Consider the following 15,571-nt stretch of genomic DNA (forward strand, 5'->3'; position numbering starts at 1 on the left):
TAAAAATGGGGGAAAATCCTTGGGATTTCAAAAGCAAACTGGAAATTACTACAAGGGTTGAGTGCTAACCAAGAGCTGTGTCTGAAAATCTCTTCCTAAAGAGCCAGTAATAAGCTTATATCATCATAGGAAATTTCCAAAATGCAAGACTCAAAGGCTTCTTATGAAATTACGTAGACCACCTTCTTGTGCAGCAACTTTCAGTCACATCTGTCCAGAACATTTGTGGAGGATGTCTAATCTATTGTCCATAACTCTATAGAGATCCATCCCCAAGCAGCCTCAGAAACCTGTTTCTGTGGTAGGCACTTCTTGCTATTAGGATACTTTTCCTGACTTTTAGCCTACTTTTTCCTTGCTTTGAGTTTAGTCAGTCATTTTTTATCCTACTCATAAGGTGGCATGGGTAAGTCTGATCCCTGTACTCTTTTATTTACCAGAAGGCTGTTAACACAAGTTACACTCGCTTACACTAGAACATGTCCCTCAGTCTTCCATTCCTAGAACTCTCACTGATGTTCTCTCAAACTTCTTCCCAGCATATTTATATGTTGTGGTGATGCCCAAAGCACAGTTTGAAACTTCAGATGAAACTCAGTATCTAGAAGGTCAAATTAGTCACAACGTACATCTTACATGTGACATATCTGTCATATAAATCTGAGTAATTTGACCTTTGTGTAATAACACATGGAATGATCGAACCAGTTGGTGGTTTGGTGTAAACCACAGACATTTTTTCTTCTCTCTTGCTGCCTGTACGTTAATTCTATATTTTGCTTTGACACATCTGACCTCTACTTCCTAATCATAGGATTTTTCTTATTACTGAATTTTGGCTTGTTGATTTCAGACTTACCCAATATTTCAAATTCTAATCTTTATGCTTGCCAACCCTTCCTAGCTTTCAGTCACCTGCAGATTTAACTCCCTACTTTTAAGATTTATCAGTCTGTATCACAGTATTATTATTTGTGCTGATAAGTATTCAGCAAGTCATCTCTTTGGGTATTCAGAATAAATAAATAAACAATCAACCTTAATCATTATACTCTTACTTGTTCTGCAGCAAATGCCAATAAGCCTTCTTATGAATTCCCTAATAGCTCAACTCATTAAGTCTCTGTGACAGATATTAAGACATTGTTTTGATCAGGAAACAGAATCTCAAGCTTGCTTCATGCTTCCCCCTCCTGTGTCTCCTGTAATATTGTGTCGTGGTTTAAACCCAGTCAGGTAACTTGTTCACTCACTCCCAGTGAGTGGTGCCAAGCTGACAACAATCAAGGTCCGTGTTCGTCTCCCCCCCCTCCCTGCACCGGGGCTCTCCCCTTCCCCGCTCCCGGAGGAACGGGGAGGAGGATCGAGAGAGTGCAACTCCTACGGGTTGAGACAAGAACAGTCCAGCAACAAATCACCACCGCTACTATCAGCTAAAACAATGATAAGGGAAAATAACAAGGGAAGAGAATACGATACCACCGGCCAAGAAAACGAGTTCCACCCGGAAGCCCCTGTCCTTCCGGGCAACTCCCAGTTACCCCCCACCCCGGGCATGACGTGCTGTGGTATGGAATACCTCCCCGGCTAGCCCGGGTCAGGCGCCCCGTCTCTGCTTCCTCACAGCTTCCCCTCCTCCCTGGCAGAGCATGAGCCTCACAAAGTCCTTGGTCAGGGTAAACATCACTTAGCAACAACCGAAAACATCGGCTTCACCAACGCTGTTCTCAAAACTAGAAGTCAAAACACAGCACTGCACCAGTTAACACAAAGGAAAAAACATGACTGCTACTGCTGAACCCAGGACATTATCCACCCCTTATTCCATACCATTCACGTCGTGCTCAGATCCCACATTTTCAATACACCATCGCTCTCCCACATATATACATCCATATACATACAGACCAAGAGGAAAAAAAATCATTTTCTTAGTGCATGGACCAATCCCTATAATGCTGCCGAGTCCATTCGGTCCATGATGTTCCAAGTTCATTCTCTGTTGGGATGATGGCTGGAGGGAAGTCAGGGCCAGTCGCTGGTGACCTGGAGACATCTAGTTGATGGGCTATAAAAGCATTACACAGCAGGCAACAGCATACAATTGAGTTCATTGGCTGTTTTCCCCTAATATCAAATCCCCTTGAGGTATACATCGGACTTCCCCATCTTCCCGCATTACCCACCAAGTATATCCAGGTCCCTGAGCAAAAGCAATCCCACGAGTGGGTTTGCCTTTACCTGAAGCAGGAATAACCCAGACTGTCTTCCCCAGCAAATTCTTCATATGCACCACGGGAACTCTGTCCCCCTCTACAATATGTAAAAGTTCTGACTGGGCTGGGCCAGCCCTGTTGGCAGATCCTCTGGTGTTGACCAACCAGGTGGCCTTTGGTAAATGTGTATCCCAATGCTTGAAAGTTCCCCCACCCATCGCTCTCAGTGTAGTTTTTAACAGCCCATTGTACCGTTCGATTTTCCCAGAGGCTGGTGCGTGGTAGGGGATGTGATATACCCACTCAATGCCATGCTCTTTGGCCCAAATATCTATAAGGTTATTCCGGAAATGAGTCCCATTGTCTGACTCAATTCTCTCTGGGGTGCCGTGTCGCCACAAAATCTGTTTCTCAAGGCCCAGGATGGTGTTCCGGGCAGTGGCATGGGGCACAGCGTATGTTTCCAGCCACCCGGTGGTTGCTTCCACCATGGTAAGCACATGGCGCTTGCCTTGGCGGGTTGGTGGCAGTGTGATATAGTCAATCTGCCAGGCCTCCCCATATTTATACTTCAACCATCGTCCTCCATACCAAAGAGGCTTTAACCGCTTGGCTTGTTTAATTGCAGCACATGTTTCACACTCATGAATAACCTGGGCAATAGTGTCCATTGTTAAGTCCACCCCTCGGTCACGGGCCCATCTATATGTTGCATCTCTGCCCTGATGGCCTGAAGTGTCATGGGCCCACCGGGCCAAAAATAATTCACCTTTATGTTGCCAATCTAAGTCCATCTGAGCCACTTCAATCTTAGCCGCTTTATCCACTTGTTGGTTGTTCTGGTGTTCCTCAGTGGCCCGACTCTTGGGTACATGGGCATCTACATGACGTACCTTCACCACCAGATTCTGCACCCGGGCAGCAATATCTTTCCACAGTGCAGCAGCCCAGATGGGTTTACCTCTGCGTTGCCAGTTGCTCTGCTTCCATTGCTTCAACCACCCCCACAGGGCATTTGCCACCATCCATGAGTCAGTATAGAGATAAAGTACTGGCCACTTTTCTCGTTCAGCAATGTCCAGGGCCAGCTGGATGGCTTTCACCTCGGCAAATTGACTCGATTCACCCTCTCCTTCAGCAGTTTCTGCAACTTGTCGTCCAGGACTCCATACAGCTGCCTTCCATCTCCGATGCTTTCCCACAATACGGCAAGAGCCATCAGTAAACAAGGCATACTGCTTTTCACTTTCTGACAGTTTATTATATGGTGGGGCCTCTTCAGCACGCACCACCTCCTCCTCTGGTGACATTCCGAAATCTTTGCCCTCTGGCCAGTCCATGATGACTTCTAGAATGCCTGGACGACTGGGATTTCCTATTCGAGTTCGTTGTGTAATTAGTGCAGCCCATTTACTCCATGTAGCATCAGTTGCATGACGTGTAGAGGAGACCCTGCCTTTGAACATCCAGCCCAGCACGGGCAGCCGGGGTGCCAGGAGGAGCTGTGCTTCAGTGCCAATCACTTCCGAAGCAGCTCGAACCCCTTCATAGGCTGCCAGTATCTCTTTCTCAGTTGGGGTATAGCTGGCCTCAGATCCTTTGTATCCCCGACTCCAAAAGCCGAGGGGTCGACCTCGAGTCTCCCCTGGAGCTTTCTGCCAGAGGCTCCAGGTAGGACCGTTCTCCCCAGCTGCAGTGTACAGCACATTTTTTACATCTGGTCCGGTTCGGACTGGTCCAAGGGCTACTGCATGAACTATCTCGCGTTTAATTTGCTCAAAGGCTTGTTGCTGCTCAGGGCCCCATTTAAAATCATTCTTCTTCCGGGTCACATGATAGAGAGGGCTTACAATCGAACTGTAATTTGGGATGTGCATTCTCCAGAACCCCACTGCACCCAAGAAAGCTTGCGTTTCTTTCTTATTAGTTGGTGGAGACATTGCTGTTATCTTGTTGATCACATCTGTGGGGATCTGTCTATGTCCATCTTGCCATTTTATTCCCAAAAATTGAATCTCCTGTGCAGGTCCCTTGACCTTACTCCGTTTTATGGCAAAACCGGCTTTCAGCAGGATTTGGATTATTTTCCTCCCTTTCTCAAAGACTTCTTCCGCTGTATCGCCCCACACAATAATGTCATCAATGTATTGCAGGTGTTCTGGAGCTTGCCCCTGTTCCAGTGCAGTCTGGATCAGTCCATGGCAAATGGTAGGGCTGTGTTTCCACCCCTGGGGCAGTCGGTTCCAAGTGAACTGGACACCCCTCCAAGTAAAAGCAAACTGGGGCCTGCACTCTGCTGCCAAAGGAATGGAGAAAAATGCATTGGCAATATCAATCGTGGCATACCACTTGGCTGCTTTTGACTCTAGTTCATACTGAAGTTCTAGCATGTCCGGTACGGCAGCACTCAATGGTGGTGTGACTTCATTCAGGCCACGATAGTCTACTGTTAGTCTCCATTCTCCATTAGACTTTCGCACTGGCCATATGGGGCTATTGAAGGGTGAGCGGGTCCTGCTGATCACCCCCTGACTCTCCAGTCTACGGATCAGCTGATGGATGGGAATCAGGGAGTCTCGGTTGGTGCGATATTGCCGCCGGTGCACTGTTGTGGTCGCAATTGGCACTTGTTGTTCTTCAACTTTCAGCAACCCCACAGCAGAGGGATCTTCTGAGAGACCAGGCAAGGTGGAAGGTGGACAGCTGCTCAATTTCCTCAGTCTCCAAAGCAGCAATACCAAAAGCCCACCGGTACCCTTTTGGGTCTTTGAAGTACCCTCTCTTGAGGTAGTCTATGCCGAGGATGCATGGAGCCTCTGGACCAGTCACAATAGGGTGCTTTTGCCACTCCCTCCCAGTCAGGCTGATTTCAGCCTCCAGCACAGTCAACTCTTGGGATCCTCCTGTTACTCCAGAAATATAGATGGGTTCCACCCCTTGACAGCTTGATGGCATCAGGGTACACTGTGCACCGGTATCTACTAGAGCCTTATACTTCTGTGGGACTGATGTGCCAGGCCATCTGATCCACACAGTCCAGTAAATCCGATTGTCCCCTACCTCCACCTGGCTGGAGGCAGGGCCCCTCTAATGGTCGTCACAGCATTGGACACTTAAGTCGTGTTGAAAGGGATTATTCTTCGTTATCACAGGAGCTGGAGTAAAATCAGCTCTTCCACTCCATCTGGGAAACTGCTCACCAGAGACTGAAGCCGTAGCTCTCATGGGACGATCAGTCTTGGCCCTTGCTCCCCTCTTCAGTTCACTCACCCGTTCCTCCAAAGCTGAAGTAGGTTTTCCATCCCACTTTGTCATGTCTTCTCCGTGATCCAGCAGGTAAAACCATAGGGTACCCCGTGGCGTATACCTTCTGTATCTCCTCTCTTGAACAATAGGACGTCTTTTGTTAATAGCTGAGACGCGTGTTGGTACACGTGAGGAGCTGGATAAATCAGATACATCGTCCCTCAATTTGTCGAGGTCCTGGGACAGTTTTTTCACAGCTGAGATGATGGAAGGAGTGAGATTGTCTTCGAACTCTCGGAGTTTATGAACCATTTCATCCACTGTTAGTGGTACTATGTCATTCCAGGTCACTGTTGCCAATGAATGGGCATATGATGACGGTGCATTCCGTGTAAGTTTTCGCCACATGGGTCGTGTACATTCAACTTCATCTGGATCTATAGGTGTATCCCCGTTATTCGGCTTGATGTGATAGATCATCTCTACGATGGCCGATTCCCTCAGAGACTGGATGCCTTTGTCTATAGTAGTCCACTTGGCCGAACGACTCGTAACATCGTCCTTGTACGGAAACCTTTCTTTCACAGCTGCCAAGAGCCTCCTCCAAAGGCTGAGGGACTTTTTCTCTCTTGCAATTGCTTTGTCAATTCCCCCTTCTCTAGCAAGTGATCCCAGCTGCTTGGCTTCTGTACCTTCTAGTTCGTGACCATCGGCCCCATTGTCCCAGCATCGGAGTAACCAGGTGATGATGTGCTCCCCTGGTTGACGGGTAAAATCTTTTCGCATATTCCGCAGCTCGGTTGAGGTCCGAGGTCGAGAAGTTACTTCTTCTTCTTCTTCGTCATGTGAGGATGACTCCTGATCAGATTCTGGACCGGGTGGTGAATTCATTGGTTCTTCATCTCGCTTCACCCTTTTTGCCTCCTTTTTGCTTGTTCTCTTGCGTACAGGGGCAACTGATATTGGTACGAATTGGTCCTCTGGTTTGGCTGCAGTGATTATCACTGTGGTTTGAGTAGCGACTGTACTTGTTGCTGGGGGTGGTGTAGCTACCGTGCTTGGAGCTGGGGTAACCGCGCTGTCTGTTGCAGTTGAAGTTTGAGCAGCTGCTGTACTTGCCACTGGGGTAGCTGCGCAGTTCATTGCAGCCAAAGTTTGAGTAGCGACTGTCACTTTGCCCTCAAATCCGCCGACATTCTTTTCCTTTTGAAGGTGCTGAATAGTGTTGAACAAGGCCCTGTAAGCATAGGCCAAGCCCCAGCACGTTGCCGTGATTTGTCCATCTCTGGTATGGCCAGAATGACCACACACCTCATTTAAGTGTTTTACTAATTCTTCTGGATTTTGCAGTTGTTCGGTAGTGAAATTCCAAAATACTGGAGGGGCCCACTGACCTAGATACTTGCCCATACTATCCCACACACCCTGCCACTCATGGCTGTCCAGCCTCTGGGAAAGTCTCTCGGCCCTCCTACATCGTCGTTTGACCCCAGACAAGACCCAAACCTGAATCTGCTTAACTCTTGAAATCAGTAGTGGGCAAAACACACTCTGTATGCGTGTTAGCATGGTGATTCCCATCACCATCAGCAAACAAGTCTCAAGAGCATTAAAAGGCCATTTAAAAAATTCAAAACTCTCAAATGTAAATGGTCTGGGGGGACGACTAGGAGGGTAAAAGGATGTCTCCTTCACAGGTTGAGCACCTGAGAAGGAGAAAAAAGATGTGTAATTGCTAAGCACCTCCATCATATACCTCCCAAAGTATAAAGGTGGTGACCACACTGGGAACATAAACCAGATCAGTTTCATGATCAATGATTCTATTGTATTACAAGTCATTACCATAAAGTACAATGGGATAAAAACCTTAGCCCAAGCCCCACACTTGAAAAACACTAATACAGCCAATACCGGATGGACGTAAGATATGGTATACTGAAACTGTGAGATCAAGAGGAAAAACCTTGAGAGCCAATAAATCAGCATTGTGACGAGTGACTATCAATCCAGTCAGATCTGTTCTTATCTCAACCCCTCGAGCCCCACGTTGGGCGCCAAAAAGAACTGTCATGGTTTAAACCCAGTCAGGTAACTTGTTCACTCACTCCCAGTGAGTGGTGCCAAGCTGACAACAATCAAGGTCCGTGTTCGTCTCCCCCCCCTCCCTGCACCGGGGCTCTCCCCTTCCCCGCTCCCGGAGGAACGGGGAGGAGGATCGAGAGAGTGCAACTCCTACGGGTTGAGACAAGAACAGTCCAGCAACAAATCACCACCGCTACTATCAGCTAAAACAATGATAAGGGAAAATAACAAGGGAAGAGAATACGATACCACCGGCCAAGAAAACGAGTTCCACCCGGAAGCCCCTGTCCTTCCGGGCAACTCCCAGTTACCCCCCACCCCGGGCATGACGTGCTGTGGTATGGAATACCTCCCCGGCTAGCCCGGGTCAGGCGCCCCGTCTCTGCTTCCTCACAGCTTCCCCTCCTCCCTGGCAGAGCATGAGCCTCACAAAGTCCTTGGTCAGGGTAAACATCACTTAGCAACAACCGAAAACATCGGCTTCACCAACGCTGTTCTCAAAACTAGAAGTCAAAACACAGCACTGCACCAGTTAACACAAAGGAAAAAACATGACTGCTACTGCTGAACCCAGGACATATTGCTCTGTAATACTGCTGCAGTTTTCTTCCTTAACATTGCCTCCTCCCCTTTCTTCTTCTGGGATAGGTAATTACCATTTTAATCATTGTCAGCTTTGATACTGATTCTCCTCAAGTCTGCCTTAAAATCCCCTCACTTAGCAGGCACCCTTACATGAACAGGATACCAAAGATCTAGCATGAGCCTCCCTTGATCCCTCTGCTCACTGCCTTTAGCACTTAGGAGCTTTGTGAATAGAAAAGGACAAGGCCTGGGATGTCTCTGGCATGGATTTTTAAGTATTAGAGTTAGGAATGGTTTAGGGAATGATAATTAGCTGCAGAGATGACCTAGAAGAAGGCTACCTGTCTGTCTCCTGGAAAATCCCCAAAAGGACTGGGAAGCTTTGACATGTCCGAATACAGACCTTGAGCTCCTTTTCTGTGTGTTGCAATGACAGAGCATAGGAAATGCCAGCTCTGCTCTGGAAGCTGCCTAGCGCTGTTAGTACTGCATCTGAATTAATAAATCCTGCTGTAATTTATAAAGACAGATAACTTTATGTGATCAATATTGTGTCTTTCCCATTACACTTCTCCTTTCTACCATGTCTAACAAAGGGTGGATACATATCAATTTATTTATATGCTCTTTCAGAGTTTCATTGTCTTTTAAGTGTTTGTAGCCAGTTTAGATAAGCTTTTTATTGTTAGAGTACTGTGCACTGACTGCAGATAGCAGACTGTGTGTTAGCAGAGATTTAGGTTCTTAATCAAACACAGAGCTTCAAAGACAGCTTGAATGAAAACTACCATATAAACCTGAGTAATTAGGTTTCCGAATCTTTAGGAAATTCACATTCCAATGCACACCTGAATTTCATACTTACCATATTCTGAATTAAGTGCTTAGGTTTGTACTTTTGTGGTTCAAATAAGAATCTGCATGAAAACTTTTCAGCTCTTATTTACAGGTAGTTTAAAACTGCCACTAAGTAATGCCAGGTGTTATTTAGTCACCATATGGAATAACCTAAACTATAACACAGTTCTATTTCTTACTGGTAAATCTAAAAGAAGATGCTGATACACCATAAAGATTTTTAAATATGTATAATGTATGCGAAAAGCAGGTGTGATTCTTTTAGTGATGCATGTAGAAATAATTACAATGTCCTTTTTTTCCCCTAAAAAACTATTATCAAACTAGCTGCTAAACTTTTCTTTTTATCAGTACTCCATTTTCTATAAAAGTCAATAATCTATGAAATACTAATGTAGAATTCAAATTCAAGATGAAAAGGAAAAAAACAACCAAGCCACTTCAATGCAAGCATGACTCTGAAAAATTTCAGAAAGCGTGTTGATTTTCCATTTTTGACCAGAAAAACAAGGAAAGTTGGATTATTTATGAAAGACCTTGGGATTTCTTTAAAGTTTCTTTGACTTTTAACTCCATTGAATTCAAATGATGCCCAATTTTTATGGCAGTTATGCAGTTTAAGTGCATTATTATAGTTAAAATATTATTACCTTACGATCTGTTATTTTCACTTCATACAAAAAACACTTGCTACTTGCAGAACCAATTGTAGGCGGGGGTTTCCAGTGAATTTGAATACTTCTGTTTTCAAGGGAAACTGAGATGTTGATAGGCGGGTTCAGTTTCTCTGAAAAAAAACACACAGAGAGACCTTCTGGAACACATGCTCTTTCTCATATTTATGCTTATGCAAAACAAACACTGTGCGTTAGTCCTTAAAATACTCAGCTGACTATTTTGGAGTTTTTCACACCCAAAGGAGTCATTCAGTGACTCATTTTCCTTAAAAGTGCTGTTCACTAAGTAGCATCCATTTCTGAGCCAAAATAAAGAAAATTACAGGGGTTTGTTTCATGCCCAGGAAGAGGTGGAATCACCATCCCTGGAAGTGTTCTAAAAACATGTAGATGAGACCCTTAGTGACATGGTTTACTGGTGGACTTAGCAGTGCTGGGGTAATGCCTGGACTTGATGATCTTAAAGGTCTCTTCCAACCTAATTTATTCTGTGATTCTATGATTGTATGTATCTTTCTAGGGAAGGTAGTAGGAGTGGACAGGAGAAGCAAGCCCTTTGATTTCACTCTCCAGAGTCTGTATGGGTAGCAAGGAGACCTCCGAGCTGCTTCAGGCTCCCTGCCATGTAGGATACATATTTCTTGTCGGATACTCCAAGTCTGCCCATAAGCCTGATAGTATAACTTTGAAAGAGAATTAATTTCATCTCTCACTGGGGGGTTACTGAAGGGATACAGATTCCTGGCAGTATATATGTTTGATGTATGACGCTTGCCACAGATGCTTAAGAAAACTTTCTCTCTTGTAAATGAGCACACAAGTACTTGCTACAGAGGAAGAAAGATGTGCCTAGGACATGTAAACGAGTAAACAAAAAGTCCCCCTCCTGTCACTATGTTCACCATGAACGTAGAAATGCAAGGAGTGTGATGGCAATGGGTTTTTTTAAAGAGGGACAAGGGGTACGGTTGGAAGCAAAGAACATATGAGTTCCCAGTATTTTAGTTTCTGGTTTAGATAAGCAAGTCTATAGTTACTTTCTAGCATGGTGAGTGTTAGGGCAGTGATCATAGTACTCTAGTGTGCTGGAATACTCAAGCAGCCTGAGCCCTCTCTGGCTTCCACTACATTGCAGGGAGGAACCACTGTTGGAGTTTTCTGAAAAAGCCCTCCCAGCAGAGGCAGAAGTGCACAGCAAGTCTCTGTAGAGAGGGTCAGCGAGGTCTGGGGCTGACATTTCTGCCATGTGATGCCAGAGGGGAAAGACAGAGAGACACAGGCAGGGTGAGTGGCAGCACTGCTGGTCCATGAAGCCATTGTGCTTGCTCCAGTGGCTGCAGCTGCATGAAGCTGTGGCATTCCACAGGTGGTGTATGCCACATTGGGGTTTCCATTTTAAATTTTGTTTTCCCTTCCCCTTCTTCCCTTGTCTCTTTGATCAATGATCTTTGTCTTTATGCCAATGTATGGTGCATGGGAAACAAGCAAGAGGAGGTAGCAGTGTGTTCAGGCCTGAAGGGCTATGACAACACTGCCACCATACAGACTTGGGATGCCTCCTGTAACTGGAGTGCTGGAGTGGAAAGATACAGGTTTTTCAGGAAAGGCAGGTTGGGGGGAGAGGGAGGGTATTTCTTTCCTTTTCAGACCAATGAAATAACCAATGAATTAACTTTTCATAATAGGTAATAATAGGCAATACTTACCTATTGTCTGAGGTGTAAAAATTTTGTAATAAGACAATCTTGAATTATTCTTCATACCTCTTACAGTTATGTTTAAATTGATTTTTCTTGATGGCTGGAAATATATTTCTTTCATATGGCAGCCAATATTTTTCTTCCTTGCATTTTTTATATATTGCTGGCAATCAAAATCTTTTCCTATGTGTCTGTGAGAAGGAAATATAAGTCCTGTAAATCAAGGTCTTAGCTGCAAAACCATGATTTCATACTTGTTTTGCACAAAACTCTTACCTGTATGAAAAAAAGATCTGTATATCTTCAGGAGCTTCTGCTTTAATATACCAGGTGCAATTGAAAAAAGAAATGTTATATATGATGCATGAAAAATTCTGAATATACACTGCAACAAAAAAAAAAGGAGTAAAAAGACTGACATTTATTTTACATAATACCATGATGGATGCCCTTACAAACCCATTATATAGCCTTATTTTTAGAAGTGTGAATAAGTGGGAGGTGGGAACAAATAGGTCATTCTGCTTTTTGGACAATGGCAGTACACCTGCTACTAACAACAAAAGCCTTACTAACCCACTTAATGAAAAATTAACCCAAAGAAGTAGATTAAAAAAACTGCTCTTTCAAGATTTCCTGAAACTGGGTGATACGGAAGGCAATCTTCAAGACATGAGTTTCGAGGGAAAATGAAAGAGTTTTTGGGTCTTTTCAACAGCTTGCTCAACAGAGCTGGAGTTTTCTGAATCTGAACTTGTCTAATAAAGGAAATAATTCTGCAATATTCCAAGAAGTTATGTGTCATATTCTTAACAAATCCATACCAAAGTAAAAGTGGAATAATAAGCTTTTGGAAATTATGTCTCCAAGCAACAGCAAACACTATCATGATGTCTTAACAACATGGAGGAAACAGCTGACCTGGAGGTGCCTTGTAAGTAAATGCTGTCCAGCCACTCTCCTTAATTACATCATCTGTTTCTTTTGCAAAAAGTTGTGTTTTGACTTTAGCATTAAAACCAGAGTGTAAGTTAAGGTTTATTCTCTTTTTCTTCTTTTGCAGTCTTTCCTAAGAGAAGAAAGAAGGAATTGCATGAAAGTAGACAGTACTAAGTATTGAAAAGGAAATTATGCAAATTTGTCTACTGAATGAAGTAATACATGATTTCACTTCAAACTATGTGTAACCATTGAACAACTTACTTCATTCTCGTGAGTGGTATTGAAGAATTTGTAACTCAAAATATACTTCACAGTATACTTCTCAGTTTCTTCTTTTGTCAGGTTATTGTTCCAAGACAGAATGACTGCAGGCTCATGCTTGGAAATCCACACAGTGTTATGTAGCTCAGGTGCATCTGCAATTACAACGATATTGCATAGAAGAAGAAAGGTCCCACCACTGTGTACGCAAAGGATTTGGCTCTCAGTAAGGCTTGCACACTCAGTAGCTCTCCCAGGAGCTCTGTTCTTACAATGAGCAGGTGGTTTTTCAGTTCTGCTGGATATGACTCACTTCAGCAATGACATTCATGTTTAGTTATTTGCAGCTCTCAAAATGTTAGGCCATTCACTTTTACTTGTCTTGGACACCCCTCCTAACAGAGGTCTCCATTTCTCTTTATGGGCTATAGAAAGTGCTTTGGTAACAAGTTCAGATACCTGGGATGGCTAGTGTAGGATGAACTGTTATTTGATATTTTACTTACCTCCTACACCTTGTTGTTCACTTGCCAGGCTACTGGAAAACAGTGTCTTACACTGGAAAAAGGTTATTATCAGCATGATGGGAATGACTGTAACATGTGCCATAGCACACTCTTCGTGCCACACTGTCTGCAGAAACTGAGACTCTATACTTCCAAGTTTGGTTGAAAAAGCAGTTAGAACATCATGTTTTCATTTTGCACCTGTGAAATAATATGAAACAGTCACTTAACTACTTAAGTGATGTCCCAGGTATAAGAAATAAATATAAAATTACATATATTTAACAGGTCTTGTTGTTTGGTGCCTTTTATACCTGGGATTTTTTATTTAAACCCACTCTTTAATTGGGTGTCACGGCAAAAAAGAACATGTGTGCCATACCAAGCTAGTTTTGGAATTACTGCTTAGATTGCAAATCAAGACCACAGAAATGACACAACTGATACTGAAAGCAGGCAGTTTGGGTAGCAGCTACTTGACATAACTGTGGCTAGATACAAACCCAGCAGCTGTATCCATATATCCAGCCCTTAGTGTCAGTAGAATGACTGTCAGTTCTAGGTTGTGAATCGTGTTACCTGGTTTAGGCATCTGCTTTAGGAAGATATGAATCAAAACAGCCTGAAATGAATTCTGTCATTTGCAAAAGCAAGTATCAGCAAGAGTATATCATGTGTTTGCTAAGTTTGGGATACAGTGAACAAACATATTCCACTCTGATCAAAGCTGGTTTTAGAAAGACATAATTGCGGTATCTCTGATCCCTGAATATTCCTTCAAAGGCTGCTTCACCATGAAACAACTTCTCAGGCTTCTGAATTCTTTGCAGAATTAATATGCCTCTGTGTTTGGGATCTTTCACTCACAACTAACTAAGTTATCTTGGCTCTGATTTTTTTTCAGTAGTAAGTCCTCAGACCTACTCTGTGCGTGTTATCCAAGGACTAGCAAAAGTACACCTGGTGCCATACCAAAATGCTCAAAATACACTGATTAACAAGTGGCACTGGTCATGTAGAGGAAGATGTGTGAATGTTCAGCACATCCAAAGAATTTGCAATGAAGTTGCCTGGAAAAAAATATATACACATACACGTACACTCATACAAATACATACAGATTAATTTATAGTGCTATTTTGGCACAGTGCAGTGAACAAAAGTTCTTTAATGAATGCTGGCATTGCTTATGAAGTGCTATGAAAAATCATAACAAAATGCTTTAAGACAGAGATTCCCCCACCTGGTTCATTCTGGTACTGATCTCAGCTGTAGCAGCAGCAGCAGCTGTAGTATGTGTGCTACACCATGCACACAGTCAACCCAAAAAGTGAGTAAACTCTCCTACATGCTGTGCCTCTGAAAGAAGCCAATTCTAGTTGCCTGGAAAGGGAAGGGGTGAACTGTGCCATTAATGGTGCTGTCTGTGGCAATAGAAAAAGTCAAGGAAAACATAAATTGAAAACAAAGAGCTTTCAAGGGTTTATAATTCAACATGTAGTGGCTGTAAAGAGCTCATCCATTCCCATGAGATGGAGCAAAAAAAAGTAGTTCTAGGAACAAGTATGTCTTTTATTTAAATTAGGAGAAAGGGAGAAGTGAAGATGGAAAACACTAAGCAAGTTAAAATATTTGTGCCTAACATTAACATAAACATTGTGGAAAACTCAAGTCAAAAAGGGACCTGATATAGGAAAACAAACAAAATAAATCTTAAAGCAGCAACAACTTCTGGTGTTAGAAACAAGAACTGAAATAATCTGTGAGGTAATACAAGTAAATTCAGTTGGAGAGAGAAAACACAGGGGCAGAGAGCAAAGATTTTTAAAGTCTGGATAAACTTAGAAAAAAAAACCAAAATTGAGTCCGAGTAAGACATTTCAGAAGAGATCTCTGCTGTTTTCTGGACATTACTTGTTCCTAGGAGTATCTTTTGTACAGCATTGAGAGGCATTTCTCAGTATGCAATAAACTCCTGCACCTTGCTCTCACAGGCACTGGAATGCTAGTGTCAGTAGGCTGTGAATAGGACTTGGCAAATTTGTAGAAAACAGTACACGAAAAGCTACTAAAAGGTATTAGAGATGGATATACCCTCTAACATCCCTAATTAAGTCACTGTAGATGCTGGAATACATGGAAAATGGGTTACAGAAGATGGCCAGATTTGTGGATCGCATCTGCATAGCACCTCTTGTTGGCACTGCTGTAGGCAGAACAGCAGATGGAGTGCTGGGCAGACCCCACGGAGTATTCCTTGCGTTTGTATGCAATGAACTGGTCCACAGAAAAGCACTGCAGCATAAGGACACTCAAGGTGACTAGGAGGGAATGAAAAGCCATCTATACATAAAAGGTTTTCCATTTACAACTTGTCAAAGAACACGTATTTCCATTTATGCCAGCACAGATGAGCAGAAAGACAGAACATTTCTTCTTAGATGTTCACAGATGACTGTGTGTTTTTAATCCTGTGCCATGAAGAGCTTTATGTT

General features: G+C 43.5%; 1 protein-coding gene across 2 annotated transcripts in view; it reads right to left on the reverse strand.

The window, feature by feature from the left end:
- Window positions 1-15,571, reverse strand: part of LOC133272558 (interleukin-5 receptor subunit alpha-like) — a 31,624-nt gene that overhangs the window by 10,133 nt on the left and 5,920 nt on the right. For both annotated transcript variants that reach the window (XM_061459799.1, XM_061459800.1), the window contains exons 2-7: window positions 13,077-13,277; window positions 12,571-12,725; window positions 12,289-12,436; window positions 11,644-11,752; window positions 11,374-11,558; window positions 9,641-9,777 (exon numbers count right to left, since the gene is read on the reverse strand). In XM_061459799.1, coding sequence (XP_061315783.1) covers window positions 9,641-9,777; window positions 11,374-11,558; window positions 11,644-11,752; window positions 12,289-12,436; window positions 12,571-12,725; window positions 13,077-13,179 — 837 coding nt within the window. In that variant the 5' untranslated portion in view covers window positions 13,180-13,277. The remainder of the gene's footprint in view (window positions 1-9,640; window positions 9,778-11,373; window positions 11,559-11,643; window positions 11,753-12,288; window positions 12,437-12,570; window positions 12,726-13,076; window positions 13,278-15,571) is intronic.

This window comes from Pezoporus flaviventris, unplaced genomic scaffold (genome assembly GCF_033815535.1).
Source record: "Pezoporus flaviventris isolate CSIRO_AGI_PZ_B2104156 unplaced genomic scaffold, CSIRO_AGI_Pfla_v1 ptg000030l, whole genome shotgun sequence".
In the NCBI taxonomy this organism is placed as follows: domain Eukaryota; kingdom Metazoa; phylum Chordata; class Aves; order Psittaciformes; family Psittacidae; genus Pezoporus; species Pezoporus flaviventris.